The sequence below is a fragment of the Heliconius melpomene genome, chromosome 20 (assembly GCF_056956725.1).
Source record: "Heliconius melpomene rosina isolate 202511_hmr_F chromosome 20, ASM5695672v1, whole genome shotgun sequence".
Classification (NCBI taxonomy): domain Eukaryota; kingdom Metazoa; phylum Arthropoda; class Insecta; order Lepidoptera; family Nymphalidae; genus Heliconius; species Heliconius melpomene.
The window spans coordinates 966,785-990,068 of NC_140408.1; the positions used below are offsets into that span (position 1 = coordinate 966,785).

At 32.2% G+C, this 23,284-nt stretch overlaps 2 protein-coding genes across 5 annotated transcripts in view; one reads left to right on the plus strand and one right to left on the minus strand.

Annotated features, from left to right (window-relative positions):
* The first annotated feature begins 325 nt into the window (after positions 1-325).
* On the plus strand, positions 326-2,824 carry Psf2 (DNA replication complex GINS protein PSF2-like protein). Its single transcript, XM_085204885.1, has 3 exons — positions 326-717; positions 854-1,124; positions 1,532-2,824. The coding sequence occupies exons 1-3, from the start codon at positions 473-475 to the stop codon at positions 1,604-1,606; spliced, it is 591 nt and encodes a 196-aa protein (XP_085061011.1). The 5' UTR covers positions 326-472; the 3' UTR covers positions 1,607-2,824.
* Positions 2,825-3,388: 564 nt separating this feature from the next.
* The window catches only part of Traf4 (TNF receptor associated factor 4), a 65,629-nt gene continuing 45,733 nt past the window's right edge, over positions 3,389-23,284 (minus strand). For 2 of the 4 annotated variants that reach the window (XM_085204882.1, XM_085204881.1), the window contains 6 exons: positions 8,832-8,936; positions 8,018-8,179; positions 7,525-7,674; positions 7,156-7,320; positions 5,996-6,256; positions 3,389-5,113 (listed from right to left, as the gene is read on the minus strand). In XM_085204882.1, coding sequence (XP_085061008.1) covers positions 4,760-5,113; positions 5,996-6,256; positions 7,156-7,320; positions 7,525-7,674; positions 8,018-8,179; positions 8,832-8,936 — 1,197 coding nt within the window. In that variant the 3' untranslated portion in view covers positions 3,389-4,759. Of the gene's footprint in view, positions 5,114-5,995; positions 6,257-7,155; positions 7,321-7,524; positions 7,675-8,017; positions 8,180-8,831; positions 8,937-9,012; positions 9,168-20,792; positions 20,861-23,284 lie in introns of those variants that run through there. The other 2 variants (XM_085204884.1, XM_085204883.1) reach the window with 2 other exon arrangements.

Sequence of the window (23,284 nt, forward strand, 5' to 3'; positions counted from 1 at the left end):
TAAAATTTGAAATTTTAATGAAAAATTTTATGACGCCATCTGGAGTAACATTTTAAAACTAGTTTCTTTGTATAGTAATTTAATTCTTATAACTGTCACAAGATGGCAATGCTATCATTTTTCAGCTTGGTTATTTTTTGTTCATTCTTTGTGTCTTTTTACGCTTGTAAATCCTATTTTTACTACTAAAATATATATTTTTTGTATTAAAAATATTATTATTATAATTTAAAATATATGTTAAATATAAATGAATATGCTCTAATATTATATTGTCATTCGGAACGTTTCATTAACTTTGGCGCGCTTTTTTTGACATTTATTATTTCATATTTGTTGATTTTGTTGTAAGTTTAAGTTTGTAACTTAACAAGTTGAAGAATATGAAAACAAAACTAAGTTTTACAAGGTACTAATTAATAACAGTGAAACATACTTAAATTAACTTTTTAGATAAATAATTAACTTTAATATGGATCCATACGAAATAGAATTCATAGGTGAAAACAGAATAGCTAGTATAATTCCAAATTTCTCATACAACAAAATATATTTAATTTGTGGTGAATTTGGTCCATTCCGAGCTGGATTACCAATGAATGTGCCGCTCTGGTTAGCTGTTATGTTAAAACAAAAGCAAAAATGTCGAATAGTGCCGCCAGATTGGATGGATATGGAAGTATTGGAAAATATTAAGGAAGAGGAAAAGAAATCCAGGTAAAGTTAGTGTTATGATTCCTATAAATTATTTCTGTTATTAGAACAAATAAAAATCAAGTTTTATGATTTATCCTAGCACTTACTGTAGAAAATTAAGATACAAATACAAGTTAAATTCCATTTAAATCTGCAGATTCTTTACAAAAATGCCAAACGAACATTACATGATTGAAGCAAAACTAATCTTAGGGGCTGCAGCCGAAGATATTCCACATGCAGCGGAAATAAAAACAATTATAAAAGACATTTGGGATATCCGTATGTCAAAACTTAGGACTTCAATGGATGCTTTAATGAAATCTGGAGGTTCATACGGTAGATTGGACCATTTAACTATGATGGAAATAAATTCTGTCAAACCATTGTTACCAGCAGCTATGGATGAATTGTATAGAATTAAATTGGTAATATTTCTGTACACTTTTTAAATATTTTATTACACTTTTAATATCATGCAAATCCAGCATATATCAAGGCATTTAAGTTACTGTTTACTTTTAGAAAGTTTGCATATAACCCCAACATACCAAGTTACCAGACTGTCAAAATGACAATTATAGAAAATACAATTCATCCCTCTTTAATATAATAATAAATCATTTAAATGTATTATTTTCATTACCACTGTCTGGTAACGAGACAAATGCAGTGTTGAGTTCCATCACTCAACATGCAATAATATCTTAAAATTGGACTTGGGCTAAATTGAGCACTAGTTTCCCTCTGCCACCCTACTAAATGCGGGATACTGTATGAAGCTACAAAAAAATTATCATTGTTTATTATGACCAAAGTTCTGTTTTAATTTCAGATGAGCAGGAAAACTATACCAGCAAGCTTAAACACTTCTACATATAGTCAATCTGGAGGTTCACAAAATACATGATATTGATTATTTTTTTTTATTATTTTAAGAATTTTTTATATAGGTGATTTTAATTGGAAATTTCTTTTCAAATAAGGTATAATTAGGCTATATATATAGGTTATAAATGCTATTTGATAAACTGTAACCAAATATATGCATAGGAGGGTGGAACAAAATTACTCTAACCCAAAAATCTAAACAAAAATTTCAACATCACAATGGAACTCAACTCTGCCGTTTACCAATCTATTATTCTTACATGCTTGTTACAATATATTTATTTTCTTATGTATCTCTGGATTATTATTGTATTTCCACTACCTAAGAGTGGTTGATAATGATGGTTTAGCTAGAGAGGATATATAGGTATTTGTAAAATATTAAAAGTAATGTAATTCTATGTATGTGTAACATGCTATTAATAGATAATTATAAGAAATATATTTATATTCTATTTGTTTATAAATATGAATAAAGCGAGACTCAAACATGTTAAATTAACCGCTTATACAACTGATTTTGTAGGCAATGTGAATGTGACCTAGATGAAGGTTCCATTTAGCATATCCTCTCCACCTGCCTGAATTAAATTGACATTATTTACTTATACTTATGAAGTGATTGCGGACTCGATTCTCACTCGGGGAATTAATTATTTAATATTTTAATTTCCTGGCTCTAGTAAAGAACAATGCGGTGTTGAATTCCGCACCTCAACATATTGAAAAGTCGATGGGAAATTGTGAACAGTCTTTAAGTTATGATGCTATGATAATTCTTAACAAACTACAACAGATTGAAAAAAATATTCTAGTCTTTATACAGTCCCTGTCCTTTTAATGCTCAGTGTTTGTTATTGTTTGTGAATAATTAATTAGAGTTTTCTCATAATTGATAAAAACATCTGATATCTGTTTTGTATATAAGTAATATGTAAATATAAGCTTTATTGGATTATTTTTTATTAAATATTGGTTGATACATACTCGATTCCTTTTCAGAGAAATTAATTATTTTCATTTCGTAATAAGAAAGTGTGGCGTTGTATTCCGCAATTCGCAATATCTCGAAACTAGTAAAATGAAGAGACTTAGCGCATTATACACACACATAGAATTAATTTTAATTACTTAACATGTGTATGTATGTAAGCAGAGAATCTTTACTTCTCATTCAATTTTGTGTAATATATTAAAAACAAGAATTGCAATAAAAGGCTTATTTAAGGGGAAAAAATATATTTTTCATCTTAATATAAAAAATTAAACCATAAACTTAGGTGTATAACAATAATACAGATTCAGGGATAAAATTATTTCTTAAAATTTTATATTAGTAATGAATTAAATATTACAAATACAAAATATAAATAAAATTACTTGCATACATTTAGAAATTACATAAAAACAAAATACAAAGGATTGGCTTGTAACATTTTTAAGTGGGTTTATAATTATAAAAAAATGTCAATATACTGTTGCAACAAAAAAATAAGAAATACTTATTGTAAATATATAATATTTACAACAATTTTTATTTAGTTGCAACAGAAACGTATATGTATAAATTTCAAATATAGCAATGATAAAGCAAGAAAGATAACATTTTGTTATTACAATATGTTTATAAAATGAAAAATAAAAAAATAGTGTGAAAAGAAAAGGCCATCATAACAATAAAAGTTCGTTCAAAACCTTTTAGTTTTAAGTAAGAAAATAAGATTTAATGGCATATCTATTTTTTTATAAAATATTTGTTATAATTGTTATACACCTCAGCATGTGGTACACCATTTTTATAAACCTAGGCGTAATCGTAGACGCTTAACTAACATTAATTCTGTTTGTTAGTCTTGTTGTTACATTAAGGTACTAAACATACAAGTGACATAAACTACTAACTTAAGTTACAAAAACTAGGACATTATTAGAAAATTACAAAATTCAAACAAGCATTTGTTCAGTTTGTAAAGGTTAAAGTACTTTAATTATTTATCCTACAAACTTAGAAATATATTAGAAAACAATATATTAAACATATATAATGAAATATAACTCAGATTACCACACTGTATGAACCGAACCGGGCTTAAAATAATGTTTTTTTTTCTGGAATGTAACAATTGAGATTATTCAAAACGAAGCGTTTTCCTAGAGATCCAAAAGCCTGACAATCAATAAAAAAATTAGTGAAATTTTAAATATTTTCATATAAATTTACAAGCAAAACTAAATATGACATAATATATACTTATTATTTATATATAATTAATAATAACAGCTTAGCCGTGATCATTCGTTTTTTAACTTTGCTAAAATAATGTACACTATGATTATTGCTTGCAAAGTCATCAAAACACTTTGGTCTAACTCCAGCTTGTAAACACACAGAAATACGAAGATTTTTTTCTATTTACAACAAAATAAAGTATTTACAAATTATATAAATTAGTTTAGTTTAGAAAATATATACAAAGATCTGCCGATACGACGCGACGTGACCGAACCGTTTTATTATTATTGAGGTTAATGCATTTTTCAAAGTGCCTTTATTTTACATCTGAAGGCCAACAAAAACGCATTAATTATTTATAATAATGGCAACACACAATTTTTGCAGTGTCCTATAAAAATGTGTGTATTTTTAAAAAATATATGGCACATAACTAAAGTGGAAAAAGTGATATATATTTTTGTTAGTTACTATGTCAGTTCGTCATCATCTGTTTTAATGCGGCATTGAAACACAAGAGATCTTCAGTGAAAGGATAACAATGCAGCGCTTGCGCTCTTATAACTAAATATTTTCATTTTTTTAACAATATATTTAAACGTGAAGCCTGTCGAATGTGAAGTAAACTAGACAAGATATCATGGACAAAAAAAAACTGATTTTCTGTCAAAAAAAGATAAAAAACATTAAAAATGATAGTATTTGTATGAAATATTAGAAAAATAGTTGTATCTTTATAATTTTCAACGGCATTACTTATATTCATTTGTGCATATTTGTTTATATATAAAGAATAAAAACAAGACAACTGACACACCAAATAGTGTTGTTAGGCTTATCGATAGCTCCAGTCTTATTATCCTTTAAGAATACCCACAATATTTACAACTTAACCTATGACTTTTATATTAATACTAAATAACAGTGACTAATGTAGAACTAAACAGCTACAATTTTGCTCGGATCCACTTTGACTCTTAGGAACATGACGTCGTCTTTAACGAAATTCCTCTTTTTGAGCATTTCGTGGGAAACGAACCTTGGGAAACCGAAGCCTAACGCGTCTGGTTCCTTCGAGGGTCTCTGGAAGTTTTTCCATGTGGGGTCCGGGACGAAGCTTTCTACGATGTTGCAGGCGCGGTCCGGACTCGAGCTTTGGTCGAATAGCGTGAAGGATACATTATGGGAGAATGGCCAACGTAGAAGAGCGTCGTACTCGCCGGGCAAGATCTTGATGTACACAGACATGTGGGTGGCCTCGCCAGCACCGTTGCCGTTTAAAAAGAGAGATGCCTGTAAAGAAAAAGAAACAATTATATTTTATATGTCAAAATAATAATATTTAATAGATAAATATGTAATAATTTTTGGGCTATTCACCACGATCATTATTCCATAAAAAAATATAATACCTTTACATATTTTATATATAATCTGTGATATATTTAATAATTGCATAACTTCAAACTAATATAAATCACACAATAATCTACTTAAAGCTAAACAAAGTCAACAAACAGAACCTTGAGTCACACGCAGATCGTTATTTAGAACAACAAAAGAACGATAGCAACTATAGAAAATAAAATGTATATTTAGAAAGAGTAGGGTGCAAGTGACTAAGCGATACTAATTCAGATATTGTGAGACCGTTGTTAGTCACTACTCACGATAAATATAACGTTCGTGTTTACAAACAAAAGGGACGTAAACGATTACGTCCCTTTTGTTTGTGGAAAAATGCATTTAAAATGGTGTTTTTATGTGTTGAAGATTATTTTTATATCTCATTAGTAGTAGTGATTAGTTAACAGATTAGATTATATTTTTCATTAAGCTTATTGCAATTTATTTTCTTAATCGCTATTTTGAAACGAAAAACTATAAATAAGTATACCATAGAGGCTGTCATGACACAGGGGTACAGTATCTAAAAAAATGCAATGGTTATAGTTTCGGTACCCACTCGGTTGAATGAATTATTTTCAGATTCTCATTCTCAAAGCAAGACAAATTAGGTAAGCAAGACAAAGGTATTGAAAGAGTTCCGTCAATGACCATTTCGAATTAAAATATAAAAAAAATGAAAACATAGAATACAAAAAACTGAGAATTATTCACTATCTATTAAAATATAACTGACATTGACATTTAGCCTTATCAAAAAATACATACCTGCAATTTATATCCATATTGGCTAGTATAAAAAGCGGGGGAAGTGAGTTCAAATCCCTCTTTGCACTTCGCTTCAGACATTTTCGCCGCCCAGTCACTGATACGCCATACCAGAGCCCCCGTGTAGTTGACTGAGAGGCGAGCTACGGCCACTCTTAGAGATTCTAACTGGCGGGCTTGGCGGGTCGCGAGGGAGGAAACTAAGGCTAAGTGTTGCTGTGAGCTCTCTTCGTTGTGCCTTTCTAACGCTTGTCTTGTACCCTGTAACAGAAATTACATATTAGTATTGTTTTTGCCTTCTGGAGTACCTCACTACTATCACTACTATCACTAGATTTTCTTTCTCAGTGTTTCTGGTTATAATTATATAAAGTTTCTTTGTTCTGTTAATCAATCGGTTGTGCCTAATAGATTAATATCTAACTGTAACAACAATGGTTATGGGCACAATCTCCACTTGCAGGAAAGATTTTATATATTTTTAATTTCCTTGCTTTATTAATCAAACAGCAATGTTAAATACTACTACCTAACACATCATGTCTCAAAAATTGGACAGTGTATGTGTGAGGAACAGAGTGTCTTAACGCTAGGTTCTCTCTGCTTATCCTACAATATGGTATAAAGAATGAAGCCGCTTTTTAACAAATAAAATTGAAAATAAATATACATTGATATCAATTAAACATAATGTTAATAATTAAATTTTGTAATAACAATCTCGTCATTAATTATCTGTTGGGAGTTCATTGCATAATCATACAAACAATATGCAATATTGGTGTCAATGGCATGAGGCGTTATCTTTCACACTTGCTGCATTCAATATTTACTGAGTGAGATACTATGTAGTAGAAATGTTGGCAAAATTTTAAATTTAAATTATATTTTTATATTAGAATACATTAATTAAAAAAGAAATTTATATATATAATGTAAGTTTTTAAAATATATGAAATTTTGTTAATGAACTAAATAATGAACAAATGTGTTTATTGATTAATTTGTTTTTAATGAATGAATAAAAATGTGTACTATATGAATGAAACTTTATTATAGTACTATTTATCAACACTTTGAAAACTTATTTTAAAGCTTTTAAATATGATATAAGCTTAAAATTTAGAATAAGAATAAAGAGCCACGATGCTTCAACCAACCTTGAACCTGCAACCAGCATCTCTATATCCACACGGGACTGTACCAGCCGCACAGTGTTCCCTCAGGTGCACATCCAACTCATCTCGTGTGGGTTGTGCTGAACACCGTTGGGGGCAAGGTACGGGGGCCCGGGAGCACAGGGCGCCATGGGCTGATACTGTGTCCTGGGGAAATTATGATTATTAAATAATTTGTGATATTATGGAAGTTGCATTGTTTATATATAATTTAAATGGCTAAAATAGTTTTATTTTATTAATATAAATATAAATACATATATCTCTTTACCCCTACCTCAAAAAGATTTCTAAAGATGTATAAACAAATAGTTTCAATTAAAGCAATTTCTTTTGACGTAGTGATCATACCTGTGTATACCGCTGTCCACAGTGTCTGCAGGGCACTAGGCGTTTGCAGCAGTGCTGCTGTGCGTGCTGCTGTGTGTGACGTCTCTGCACCTTGGCACCGCACTTGTTCTCGCAGTAGACAGGCTCATGACCACAGTTGCCTTGGTGCTCCTAGAATTAGAAATCGTATTTTATATTAATGCGCTCAAGAGACATCAAGGTAATAAATCTGATTTTCATTAGTAAAATAGGTAATAGTTAACTCTGGGGTTCAAATGATTGAACATTTTGAAAAAAAGAAATTGCCCCATATAATCTCTTAACTTTAAACAACAAAAAATCTTGTACTATTTACTTATACAACACAAGAATTAAGAAGAAAGCATTATAGTAACTACATAAAATTTTTTTTAACACACAATTGCATTAATTTTTTTTTTATCAATTACTATAATTTAATTTCTCAATCGATTATCAAAAATAAAATAAATATAATCATTAATTTAAAACTGACCTCCAAGGCGCTTCCAGAGAACTCCTTGTTGCAATGCTCGCAGTTGGCGCGGCGGCGCGGGCAGGTGTACCGCAGGTGGTCCTGCATCAGCACGCGGGGTATCATAGCGCCACATTGCGCAGCGCACAACACCGCGTCGTGCTTGCATGTGTTTAGATGTGCCTGGAAATTTTGAAAATTTAACTTGGATTAGGTGATAATAGATTTTTTTTCAGCATCACGTTGTATTCGCAGTGTAGGCAGAGGGAACGTAGTGTTTAAGCACTCCTTTACTCACTTTCCGCCGAATTTTTGAGGCAATGCTCAACAAAGAATCCGTCTCAAATAAACAAAAATATTAACAGAAATTGAGCCGATAACTTTAATTTACCGTTATATTATAACACATTATAAACGTCCCACAAGTGTATTGACAAATGACGAGAGTATCAACTATCCTAATTTTACTGATGATAAAATTTAATTACAGCAATGAAATCTTATTACTTTCTAAACTGTGTCAATTATAATCAAACGCGTCTAGGTCGTACAAACATGTGGATCTCGTATATACCTACAAACTACGTATCGATATTATAAACGTAAGCAGGCAATAATAAGAGTTTATTCTCTTTGTGCGACTTCCGATTTTTTAAAGATAATTAAATGATAATTCACCCCCTTTCGCTACTTTCCGCCTATTTCGTTATTGCAGAAAACAGACATTAAAATAATTTCAAATATTTAGAATATCGAATGTACTTAATAAGAATTAATAAAAATGTGCGCAAGCGCATAAATTTATTTAATGTGAAATATTAACTTCCAAACTTACCTTCAATTTACGGAGTTCATCAGACCACTGGCATCCTTCCTTGTGATGGATGCAGTACACCACTGAACCCATAATCGTTTTCTCCGATTCTGGATCCGGGTATATCTGTAAACAAACAGACATACATTAGCAAATATTTAACACAAAACACTTAAAAGCACAATTTCGGGAGACAATTTACATTATTGATTTGAGAATTGACATTATTCCTATTAAACAACTGCTTCGTCGTCACCTTCTTCAACTTATTTACTATATACTTAAACATTTTGAATCAAAAACTTTTGTACGCGACGTGAAAACCAAAGGTTGCCTTTACGACTGACGGCGGCGCGGGCGTCGGTAGAACCGATTAAATAGGACACGCCGTACTAAAATAAACCAAAATTGTAAGTATCAACAGTACCGTGCGTTCGAATGTGGAGCACATTGGAAATATGCAAAATGGCCGAATTTTATATGATGTTTTTTGCGAAGAATTTTAAACAGGAGCGCTCCTCGCCAGGGCCTGACTCTAAATGCTTGCGTTCCACTTAACATATCGTTATCTTTATGGGTGCAACGAACAGATGTGACCACCGTTCCCCTGTTGTGTCGAGATAAGCGTGATTTTTCACTTCCCAAACCAGCTGGGTAATGAAACGGGCAAATAAACTTTGTTAGTCTTTCGAGCTCTCACACGCTGCAGTCCATTTTTCTTTGAAACGGTCTTACGTAAAGAACTCTGTTGTCTACGACCATATGGAGGGCATAATGCACTAAATTGTTTGTAAACAACGCTAGCTAACCATTCGCAGCATCCCAAACATCTTTTACTACGAGATGTCAAAGATAAGTCTTGGCAGGTGGCCGTTACAGTTCTGTTTCGTGATCCAAGCTCGGTTTATTATATAATTTGGCAACACAAATAAGATTTCGGCCAGCATTGGACTGGAAGCCATTCATTAAAACGAATATATGGACAGTAGTGGTGCGAGGCGTGTCTATTTACAAACATTGATGCATGTGGTCATCGGCATAGCATAACCGTTGATCTCGCTATTAATCCTATAAAATCAGATTGAATTGCTACCAGGTATCGTAACATCGAATATGGGTCCTTATTATTATAGTCCAAGAAGCGAAGTTTCCTCGCAAAGGTGGCAAGGATAGCTGCTCCTAAAGCGAACAGTGTATAAATTTACAAATATAGATGGTTATTTGTGTCGTTTTCTAAAAAGATGGACCGCGATGTGTTCAACTCTCCCGCATCGCTCAATTATAGACCGCGTTGTGGATGGTCCGCTTGGAAGCGAAATGTGCTAAGTGATGCAGCATCTGGACCAGATACGACGTTACAGAGATGGAGATTAGCGAAAAGACAGATGGAAATTAATGTTTCTAAATTTTTCTGAGTGTCGTATTAATTAAAATATTGCGTTACGTCTCTATGTTTTATTTGGATTTTATGTTTGTTTGTTTATTTATGTTATGATATGTGATTGGTTGAGAAAAAATATTTTTTCCACTAGAAGTACCTACCTACAATTTTCATAGACCACTTTATAATTATACATATATTATATGTTTGTCTTCATGTTTGACAAAATCTCAAAAAATTATATCAATTTAAATAATTATCACACATAACATATAAGCAAGGCCACAGAAAGTCTTGTAGCTCATAATTATAATGTAAATAGATAGTGAAAACGGTTTAGGAATGCAGTTTAAGTAAGCGAGAAGTGTTTGAGTTCACATCTACATTGATATGAAGATGATATGAGTTTCATACTTGCAGTTAAAATTATGAAAGAAAATATATTTTGGTTCCTTTTCTAGCTAAAGGAGGTATTTCGTACATAGCAGGGAGCGCAGAGGGAGCCTGAGCAGTGAGCTCCTAGTGAAGACAGTTTATTCCTGCGTAGCGAAACTCAACGCCGCACTTTGCCTCAACACCGGAGCAAAGAAATAAAAAAAATAATTTCCTTTCTATTTTAATTTCCTCGAGTGAGAATCGAACCCACAATCTGTCGCGTCGAAAGTCACACGCTTGTGCCCCCCGACTGGGCTCAAAGAATAGAAATTCTTTATTTTAAAAATATTAATTTTAATTCAAAACGCTTACTTTGTCGTACATTTACTTATATTACAAAATTCGCCACTTATCTATTTAAGCATCATGTTACTTGCTTTAAAATACTATTTCTTCACATATAAAGTATAAAACGTACCGACAAAGGCGCCGCCTACTTTAAATTGCAATCGCCCACGTCCGTAGACGGCCTCTATTGGTCCTTGTCGAAAATATACCTAATTAATTTATTTTTATGTTATAATGGTGGCTAGCATATGGTGTATTTGTAATAATTACTGAGAACCTGTCTTTGTATGATAAATTGTTAAATTTATCTTGACACATATAAGAAAATGAAGCTGATCGATTCTCATTCGGGGAATTGTTTTTTTTTTATTTTCTAGCTCTGTTACTAAATATCGTCTACTCGAAAATTGGGCGGAAAGTGAGAAACGGAGTTCCTAACACTAGATTGCCTCTATCTGCCCTGCTATAGGTATGTGTAATACAGCATAAAGCTATAAAAAAATCAAAGATTATCAAATATAAAAAAGACAGCTAACTAAAAGTATAACTTAAATCGTTCTTGTACAAGTTCAAAATCTTAAAATAGTATTGCATAATTTCTAAAGAATTACTTAAAACAAACAACTTTGTGCTAATTATGGTTTAAAAATAAGCCCCAATTTTGCACGTGTAGGATACAATTGAGCAAATAGTTAGAATTTGAATTATTTTAAATAACATTCGTAATTGCCCTTTCCGGTCTATTTAGTCATATTTTTTTTAGCTTCACGCCGTATCCCGCACATAACAAGATAGGCAGAGGGAACCTGGGAACCTTGTGATAAGATAAAATATACATACATAATGTTATTTCAAAGTAAGTTAGTAGTAAGTAAGTAAGTTAAGTTGTAAAGTTTCAAGTCTAAAGTACACAAAAACGAGCTTTTAACAATTTTAAAGTGAAGGCGTTTCTTATTAGAATGATACCCAATATGGATTTGTTGATTGTAAGATCACAAAATAAACGTCTTCCGTGAGATATTTTCAACTTTTACATCTTTCATAGCATCGTTGAGGCTTCCACTTAATTCGCATGTATATTTAAGACATCGTAATGGAAAATATCTAGTGTCTCCGTTCTTCTTCTTCAATATAAATTAAAAGCTTCTTTCTCCCACTCTTAACATGATCACCATGGATATAAATTAATATATTTGTATCAGATCGAAATTCATATTATAATCTCATTTCCACATTTAAGTATATCCTTCAAAAAAATATACTTGGACAGAGTAGGTACCATGTAGTACCACTAAGGTGTAAAATATTTATTTTTGTTTTATAACAAACGGCAGCGTGTTGCCCTAACGCGGGTTAAGGGCCTCTAATTAACTCTTGAAGTAAACACGCTGTGTATACAGAAGGTAAACCTGAACTTGACTGCTACAAAATGCAGGTGATGATAGGTTCAGAAATACCTTAGCTAAAGCTGTGTGTACACCAATATACCCATCTAACTTTTAATTTCTCGCTGTATTGCACACACAGCAGGCTAAACAAAGGGAACCTAGTGGTAAGACACTCTGTTCCCCATTTTTCGCCTAATTCTGGAGGCTGTGCGTGTTGAGTGGCGTAACTCAACGCCGCGCTTTGCCTCAACACCAGAGCGCAGAAATGTAAATATTAAATATTTTATTTCCTCGAGTGGGAATCCAACCCAAAACAGTCGCATTTTTAGTCAGATCTTGCGCCGCTCCGCCACGATGCCTTCCAGATACTTATTATGCTTTAACAACAATAATAAAAACCACTAAAAACTTCCTCATACTTGTTCCTCAATAAAGAAAAAAATAACTTATAATTCACAATGAAACCTACTTACAAAAGAGTAGGTAATACATAATATTAATACTCAAAGTTGAAAACATCAAGATCATTATTCCAGCGGAAGTGAGTTCGATGCCCGGCGCGGCGCTGGCGGAACCTTACCAACCTACTGTGGAATATGTAATCACTTGTTAAAGTAATTATTTATATTGTATATATTATCATACACTTATTGTGACCGCATGGCGTACGGTCTATATTATATTATTAAATTATAAATATAAGCGATACTTATAATAAATGTTAATATTAGGAAATAATAATTATATTTTTCAGTTTCATGCTTTTCCTGCATGGCAGGAGAGACTATACAGTTATATGGTATTTAGATACTCTATTGTCTCCTTGGAACTAACACGCAACGTCCCGAAAATTGGGAGAAAAGTGGGGAAAGGAGTGTTTTAACACTAGTCTAGCCTTCTATAAACTCATTTTATTAAAAAATCGGGTTATTTCAACGAACTTCGGCCAGAAGCTATATTAAAAGTATAATCTCCATTCAAAAATACACATCAATGGACTGACAAACAATATATCATCGTTCGATGTTAATGCATAGTTGTTTTTTGTTTATCGGCCGTCGATCATACGACCGCACTGTTCCTAGTTCGTAGATTGAGTCGCTTTTAGACTACTGGACTGAATTACAAAATTCTATCTATTATTGTTTTTTTTTTTAAATATCTTTACATTTTTTTTATAAAGCTGCCAGAATTTAGCGAGCCGTGGGAAGTGGAGTGTTTTAACACTAGGCTCCCTTTTCCTAACTTGTTACATGCAGGATTCAGCGTAATGCTACGCCTATATTTTCACATCATTTTTTTAAAACATTTTTATAAGAAAAATAGTATCAACAGACGAACAGACCGACAGCAAAGTAATCCCAATTAAAGGTTTTTTTTTTTTGAGATACTGAACTAAAAATACGGTAGATAATAGGTAAATAAAACACTAGCTATATTTTGAACGTGATATCAATTAGGTGGCCGTCAACGCGATGAGCGGGTTTCAGGTTACTGTTTCAATTCTGAGATCCACTTCGTTTTGTTTATAACGAAAATAATGTGAAAAAATAGAGTAGAACAGTCTTTGTTGCACTCAAAAAAAAACATATAACATATTGAAAGAAAAAAAATAAAAATAAGTATGGTACGGCGAATTTATTGCTTAAAGCAATCTCTAAAAGAACAACCTTGTGTAAAGGATGGGGATTTTCATTTTCCCGCTTTATTAAAACAAGGTCGACGTTGATTTCGTTGTTTAATTCTGGGTTAAAAAATGAACTTCTTTTTTTATTACATATGAGCCTGTGACTTCGGAAATTACACTCCTCAAGGATCGTACATACCAAACGTCATTTAGCATGTCAGTAAGCTTCAACAAATTTCTAGAAAAAAAAATAAACTTTCTATCCAATAAAAGCTGTAAAACGAATCGTTTCAATCTATTAATACTGCATCTCACAATTCACTCACCGGGTGTGACCTCTCGTAAGTCGCCCGTCACTAACCGTTCGAGTTCAATTGGATAATCCCAGTTTAAACCACAGTTAAATCAAATTCCACTCTGTTACCATACATTTACAATATAATATTCAATGAAAAATGCAATAGGATATATAAAATTTGTCCTATAAAGTCTAAAAGAAGGAGTTAAGGTTCGAATTCGCTTAAACGTAATGGTAATAAAACGCAGATTGATCGACGCCGGATATCGTTATTGTCGCGATTTGCAAGTTCCTTCGCTTTGGTAAGTAGTTTTGAGTATTTTTGCAATTTGTATTTGCCTACTTTTTATTCTAGCACTGCGAATATTTGAGACTCACGTTATATTTTTTAGATTTTAATTTGATAACATGATAACAAGGTAGGCGGAGAGAACCTAAGAAACCTAGTGTTAAGATACCGTTGCCCATTAAGACACTCTGTTCCCCTTGTCTTAACAATAAGTTCCCTATATATGAAGTATCTATTAAAATATTACATATATGTAATCAAGTCAAATCTACACCAATCTCAACGTATTTTGTAACATTCGCATAGCGTTCGTTATGCAAAAGTGTTTTGAAAGTAATGCGGTTTTAAAACTAAACAGAACGTGTCTCCGCTACTTTGATGAGATGCTCATAATTACTTGAACAAAACAAAGATATTTCTTTAGATGGACAAAAAACGAAAAATAAGTGTAGTAACACTATTATTTACTACCTTGAGTAGATATTATTTAGTATGTTTGATATGTTTTCCTTTTCTCGCTTCGGTGTCGTCTTGACAAAGCGCAGCGTTGAGTTTCGCCACTTAACAGACATTTTTTTGAAATTTGGACCGGAAGTGCCCTACTTCCGCCTACCCTGCTATGAGAAGAAAGATGTTCTATACCTCTTAGAAAGATGTTTTTTCTTTCAAAGTAACAGACTGACTCGTTAAAATTTAATATATAAAATGTTAATAAATATAAACAAAACGTCGCGGTATTCTTGCCGTTGTGCGTAATATGACTAATAAATGCACTTGTTCCATGAAATTGACATCATATTTATGTTTATTATGGTATTCAAGTCCCCTGATTCATACTGAATTTTGTTTTTCTTCCTTTAATTTTGGTTATTGGGAAAAATATATTTATTTTAATAGTTCCATTGTATTATTTATATTAATATTTCGTCACTGGTATAGAACAATGTACATGTTTTTTTATCTAAAAAAGTACATATTTTTCTTAAGTAATCTTATAGAATTTAACATCATCATTTCTAATTTTAAGAAGTATTCATACTCACTGCAACGTAGACCTTTTTTTAAAGTAAACAAACATACCATAGTAACTACTATATTTGACAAATTCTTAAGTTAGAAACGAGTAATAACATTACACTAGGCGTCTAGTACAATAATAATTATAATTATGTACAGACATATGCACATAATATTTACCTATACGAGTATACAACAGTCCAGTAACTGACCGGAAACCGTGCAGCCTCTAACGGAAATAGGGGAGAGCGGGGCCAAAAGTTCCGATTTTTTTTTAACCTCAAATATTGCTACGAATACTTGATTTCAGTATTTATACAATATAATCAAAATCAACTTACATATCTAGACTTGCAATTAAAACAGTAATTTGGGGTATTCTTTGTAAGACTTTTTTGTTATGAATTTTTTTATGACTGAAGTCGGAAAGTAACAACTTACCCCGAGTTGGGGCAAGTTGTTAACAGACCGGGGTAAATTGTTACCATATTTTTAAAGCTATTATTTGCAAAATAAAAAACAATAAGTAATCGGACAAAGCCTGTTTATTTAAGGAATAACCAACAGTATCATTAATAATCACCAGACGCAAAAGCAAATCTTTTTTAACCGATTTCTGTAAGAAAAGGAGATTATCAATTCGACTGTTTCTTTTTTTTATGTATGTTACTTCATAACTTTTGATTAGGTGAACCGATTTTGATGATTTTTTTTTATTTGAAAGGTAGTGCTTCCCATGTGGGAACTAATTTTTATTTAGTCTATTTTTGACAATGGTATCTATGAGAAAATCACATAAGTATTAAATTTGTATTGGTACGTGTGCGACAAAATGACGAATGACTCAATATCATGCCAACCGATTCTAATAATTCTTTTCTTATTTGAAAGGATACACTTCAAGGATTTAGGTTCTGATTATAAAATCCGGTCAAAATTGAGAAAATTTGTTTTTATTTTGGTAAATATTAATTATACTAGAATAGTTACAAGGGAAAAATTTGTTAAAATTATTGTCAGAAGTAAGATTCCCCATCGTTGCATTTCTTTTCAACCTCCCTATACCTCATAAAAGAAGTTTTCATTTTCAACCGACTTCAAAAAAGGGAGAGGTTCCCAATTCGCCCGAATATTTTTTATGTATTTTCTTGTTAATATACCAAAATGTTAGTTTCCACAAAAATAATACCTAATTGAGTCAAGTTTTACATATCACAACAGATGCCACTCGTTACCAACCACTACCACCACAACCAACACTCGTTTAAGAAATATCCTTCTAAGGTTCATTTATCACTTAAAATCGTAAAAAGAATTAATTTTGAACGAAAAAAACCGAACCGAAAAACAACGGAACTAAAAAGTAAAAGATAATTTTACATAAAATAAAACTTATTTTGATTTTGTTAAACCAAAATAATAAACAAAAATTTTATGTAATTCTTTGGTAACAGTTTTTATCTTATTCCTGCAATCTTTGAAAACTACATCCGCTACTTTTTGCATCAACTCATATGACACATAACCTCGAGTTGATTTCCGAGCATAAGTCCGCATGTTACTAAATTACATTATTTTTTAGTATGTAAAATTACAATATTTACATCCCATTATTGGTACAAATGAATTGGCGAAAGTTTTTCGTCACAACAACAGGTCACAACATGCCCCAAAAAAAGGGAACATCTAGCCCCAAAAACACGTGTTGAAAAATAATTAAATATAAATAAGATATAGAAAACATAAATAATTTACAAATAGTGTCCCGAAATAGTAGGTAATATAATGTAAAAATAACACTAACATACTCGAGGCTAATCGTTAAAATTTGTGAGATAGACCAAAAATATGAAATGCAAAAATATTTACAATCGTGCACCAACGACACCCGTGTGCTATTCCATTGATTTCGGGTGCCACTGGATTGTTCAATATGCTGGCCATGGGTGCGCTATCACATTGCATTTCACTATATGTTTTCTAAATATTCCTATCACTTTTCTCCGCGAAATTATTTCCATCGGAACAACTTACCTCGGTAACTTTTAGCCCCGCTCTCCCCTACCGCAATTTCATCTTATTTTTAAACTTGCTAGCGTAATTATGAAGATTAATTTGCTCAACTTAGAATGGCGTCGGTGGTATGTACCTACTAGTAGTAGTTTATAAGGAAAATATCTTGGAATTTTTATATGTATGCTTTTATATGTACGTATGGAGCCGAGAGACTGTAAGCGTGACAGTTCTGGGATCGAGCCCCAGTCTGGGGAATGAGTATATTAAAATACACTTATCACTAATTAGAATTACACTAAAAACAAAAGTACCGTGTTAAGTTCCTCCACTTCACATGCAATATCTGGAAAAGTGGGGAACGGAGTGTCTTAACACTAGGTTCCATTTGCCTACCCTGCCATGTAAAAAATCACACCACAATAACGTTATTTCCTTACAAATTCCCTTTCTGTAATAATACTGTAATAAAACTGTCAAGTTCACGATCAAAAAAGATAAGCGAAAGTAACATAATTATTTCACATGAACGCTCATCAACAAATAAGTTGTGTAAGTCAGATCTTACTGGCGATAGTACAGAGGGTACTATGCGAATAGAAACATAAACCACTTTACATACAATTAAGATTAAGTGACGTTACTTAAGATGTTTGTTACACCTTATTATTACAAAGGTAGCGCAGGGTTTTAGGTTTGATTCTTATTAGGGGGAATGAATTATGTTAATTTCCTCGGTCTACTAAGCCAAGCAAAGCTAAGTATAGTTCTGCCACTCACCACTTGTATCGTAAATGGGCGGTGCATGAGGAACGGAGTGTTTTAAGTAAAGTTTCCTCTGATTACCTGCCCCAATTCAATAAATTGTAACAACAACAAATTTGCATTTCCTTTGCTCACTGAAGATAGAGGGAATCAAGTGTTAAGGCTCTCCTTTCTTCATTTCCGCCCAATTTTGCGAACAAGAGTGGTGGAACTTAACGCCGCGCTTCGTCTCGTTAACCGTTGCTTTTACAGCCAGGCTTTGCCGCTACACCACAACGGCATCTCATTATATTACTCAAATATCCAAACATAAAGAAACCCTAATAGAATCATTCAACGCGACACTAATTACTCTCGTATATTTAAAAAACAACTTAACTCGCAATTACTTCGTAAATACCTGACATTTTTCAAGTCGCCGCTTACGACATTTTCCTAATAAAAAGAAGTTGATGTACCAAAATGGGTTTCGCGATTATTTTCGCAATGGTACGATTCAAGAGAGAGCGTAAACGACCCACATCTTATGTTTGAATAGCACAAACTTACATATCTATTTATTATATGTTTAAAGATATTATTTAATAGGTATTTGACCGAATTCTATGCAAAAATATATATTTTCAATTCAAACCAGTAGTTTATTAGACTAGTGTTAAGTTTTAACCCTCTCTGTTCCCATAAAGACACTTCCGTTAACCACATTCTGCCGAATTCTCGAGGCATAGCGTGTTGAGTGGCGGAACTAAACACCGCTATTGGCTTTATATAATATTAAATATAGATTAGTATAGAAATAAAGAACTCTATACTTCTATAATAATCAGAAAATTACAACAAAAATTTATTTGTACATTTTAGAATTTGACAAATTATCTCAATTAATTGTTGCGATTCGAACGTTTCATCAGATTATATTATACGTTAAAATATAAAAGTAAACGGTTATGATTAATTTATAACGATTTACATATTTCATTATTTACCAAAACTTTTGACGAAATTTGCTAATTTTCTCGTAACATTGTGTCCTTGGTCTTATAACATTGTGGATTTCATCACTAACTAATATGTGAAAATATTCACAAAATTCTTTGAATGTGGATTAAAAAATATGTGCTTTATCATTACATAGTGTTAAGACACTCGGTTTCCGTCCGGATTTAAGAATTAATGTTCAATTAATCAATTTTTGCTTTTATAATTAAAATTATCGACTCTTATATCGATTTTTTACTTTCTTTTCTTCCTTGTTTTTTTAAACTTATTTTTTTTCTGACTTAGACCTTTCTATATCATAAACAAACCTACAGTACAAAATACAACAGTTTTAAGACATTAACAAGAAGCCAAAAAATTTAAACGGTAGCTTTCTATCTAACCTTTTAGTCAAATTCTAACGGATACGATCTTAGTGGAGCGGCCATTCCCATTCTCATGGTTAAATATGGTTTAACAACGGCATTAGTTCATATCATAGAATCAGACATGTTTGGACATGTCCAGATGTAACGGGGTATTCTGGGTGGTAACAGGTTGCGGCTACCGTAGCTGGTGTAAAGGATTATTGATAGTAATCTATTGTATTTTATCAAATTTAAATATGGTGTGGCCGTCGTGGCTCTGTGCTATAACGTGTGACTGTAAGCACGACGGTGTTTTTTTTCATTATTTAACACTTTTTTTAATTATCCTCGCTCTGGTACCAATACAAACGCCGTTGAGTTCCCAATGTCTGAAAAATTCGGTGGTAACAGGGGAATGGAATGCTTAACACTAGGTTTGTTCGGCCTATCCTGCTACATGCGGGATCCAGCGCAGGTTACATTTAGTAAATTTAATATTCGGACACTACGTGTTTTCATTTCTAACAAAAAAGTGCGTTTATCCATATACCCCAAACGGGAATCGAATTCAAAGACAACGGTAACAGTCACCGATAGATTATCACAATCAATTGTTATTTTGTCATAGTTAGGTACCTACATATATTTTAAACGTACAATTGATTTGAAACAGTCAAAGTTCCCACGCCTCTTAACTTGCGACACCCCTTTCTAAGAACCCTTACTTAACTTCAAAGCTAATTGCGTCGGTTAAATATTAAACTAAACAGTTAACTTAATGGTGACATGTTAATCTATTGCTCGTTGGTTGTGGGTTCCATTCCGACTCGGGGAATTAATTATTGTCATTTCCATATCAATGTTATAGTAATAATACATATATAAAATTATTTTAATTTCCTCGCTGTACTAACTTAAGTGCTGTCGAAATCGAGCCAAAAGTAGAGAACGGATGGTTTTAACATTAGATTGCCCTTCTTAGCTACGGGTTATAGTGTGAGATTAAGAAAATAACAAAAGTAATTTTAAGAACTAAATGAATCTTAAGAAATCTAATCTTATTATAATATCATATAAAATCATCAAAATTAAGGATAACAAAAAAAATTAAAAACTAAAAAAAATCAATACATACCTCAAGTAAATCGTACAAAAAATCAACATAGCTCATTTTAATGGACACAAACAGCACAATCACTAACGAAAGATCACTAAACACTAAAATAAAAAAAAATTGTATTGGCTAACGTAACATCGAGTTATGCCACACCTGGTCTACCTACGCGGAATGCTTTATAAGGTAGGTATTAACAGGTTCACATTTCTATATTCTATTCAAGGTGCTAATTAGAGGTGAATATTTTAAATAATTAATTAATTATTCATTAAATATTTTGGGGTATATAACATTACAAAGAATACTATAGGAATAAGTTTTATTATTTTTTAAAAAATAATCTTGTCAATCTAGTCAACCTATAAATATATGTATATATTTTAGAAATATTATTTGTTAACTAAAAAAATACATAATATCTAAAGTCTGAACATAATATAAAATTAATATCATTGCCCCCTTTAAAGATCAATTAAAAGAACCGTACATTACTGTATTTATATTAAATAATAAAATAAATGAAATATATATTTTAAATTGTACGTATTTTAGTTCAAAATGTACCCAACTAAGATATAAAGAAACATATACATATTGGCGTAAGTGAGGCGAATCTTGTACCAAACCGGTCTCAAAAGTAGGCTTGTAAAATTCACTTCCTATACCGTACAGAAGAGAATTACAGACTGCAGTGTAACTAATACAGTCTCGACTAAGGGTTATATGGATAAAACAGTTATTTTTTACAATTTGAGGTCAATTTTATTGAAAAATATTCTTAAATTTAATAAGTTAATGTGTATATCCAAATGCTTTTTGAAAGAGTTAATCGCTGGTTCGAATCCCGTTTGTTATATAGGCAGTCGTATTATAAATGTATTAAATTAAGTAAACATCGCCATCTGGCACGGTATGTTCTAACCGGTAACTTAGTGACTTATCACTATCTATCTATTTACACAAGAATCAAAAATATATCTAAAACAATTAAAAATAGTCCAAAAACATAATCGAAACTCCATTGAGTGCTATAATTCTCATCAATTTAATCAAATAAACAATACCACTTAACGTAAACCTATCAACTTCTTTAAAATCAGTAGAACAACACATAATAACACTCTGTAATAATAGACGAGTAACAGTCCCTGACTGACAAAAGTACGGTCTCAACAGTTTCGTAGCCCGAGGCGCGGATGCGCTTTTTGTTTTTATTCCTACAACCTGCGTGGGAACGTGAGAGAGGACGATATTAAACTCAAACCAATTATTTGGGTCGCAAATTTCGATTTACAACGCCTGGGGGCTGAAGGTTTCTTTTTTAAAAATTTTACGTATCTTAATTTTAGCGATATGGATAAATTATCCACTATTAGTCCATTTTAGAGAAATTGTTAGGTGGCGTAACTTAACACCGGGGTTTATTTTACTAGACTGGGTACTAGGTTGAACAGGAATCAAACTCACAACCCCTGCGTTTACAGTGACACACTTGACAACTGTCCACTAACAATAAAGAATAAAATCTTGGAAGCCGAGGGCATTTTATGAATTCTGACCACAATGGCGAAACGAATGTGACAACGGCAACGGATTAAAACATTTAAAGCTAACAAAGAAATTGTAATTATGCTTACAACCGCTTAATGTTTAAATTACATAAAATATGTTTACTTCGCCTCTAGTAACGGGCGGCCTGGAATTCCGCCACTCAACACGCTATACCTCCAGGATTCGGCGGAAAGTGGAAAACCAAAATGTCTAAACGGGAACGGAATGTCTTAACACTAGATCCTCAGATTCCCTTTGTGTACCCTGCTATATGTACGGGGTACAGTGTGAATATTTAAATATTTAAACACATAGTTGGGATAACAGAATATAAAATACTATAAATTTGTTTCTATTTAAAGAAATATACAAAGAACAGAACTTCGAAAGCCCAAAAATTAAAATTAACCCATAAAATTAACAACCCGGTAAACTTTTGTTTTAGCTGATTTAGCATTCAGATGTGCAACATCGGTCCTACCTACTACCTAGTACCTACTACCTACTACCTAAGACTGCCGATAAATATTAAGGCGAATCGCGTACGCATTACAACACGATGACTAAACCGGCATATTTTCGACTCTCACAACCTGTGTATCGTTAATGACTAACACGAAGAATTGGCTTTGACACCATTGTAAATATTCACCTTTATTTTATATATATAAAGTTATAAAATTCTAGTTTTTAGCTACGGCTTCGCTCGGTCAAATAATAATTAACAGTAACTTTGATGGAGAGTTCAGTGTTCTTGTAATATAGCGTATATATTTTTAATAAGAAAACGTCTTCTCAATAGAAATCGATAGTTCCTAAGATAAACGCGATGAACTAAACAATTTCTCTAGTTTAATAATAAAGCTACACATCACGCTCCTCTATATAGAAATAACTAGTGAAACATACAATAATAAGTAATCCACTTCAGAAAATAACAGCCTAAACTGATTCAGTTC

Bases quoted from the DNA above. Each gene is read 5' to 3' on its own strand.
- Psf2 (XM_085204885.1), top strand. From the start codon at position 473: ATGGATCCATACGAAATAGAATTCATAGGTGAAAACAGAATAGCTAGT. The intron at 718-853 runs GTAAAGTTAGTG...TTAAATCTGCAG, and splicing joins GAAGAGGAAAAGAAATCCAG to ATTCTTTACAAAAATGCCAA. The intron at 1,125-1,531 runs GTAATATTTCTG...TTTTAATTTCAG, and splicing joins AATTGTATAGAATTAAATTG to ATGAGCAGGAAAACTATACC.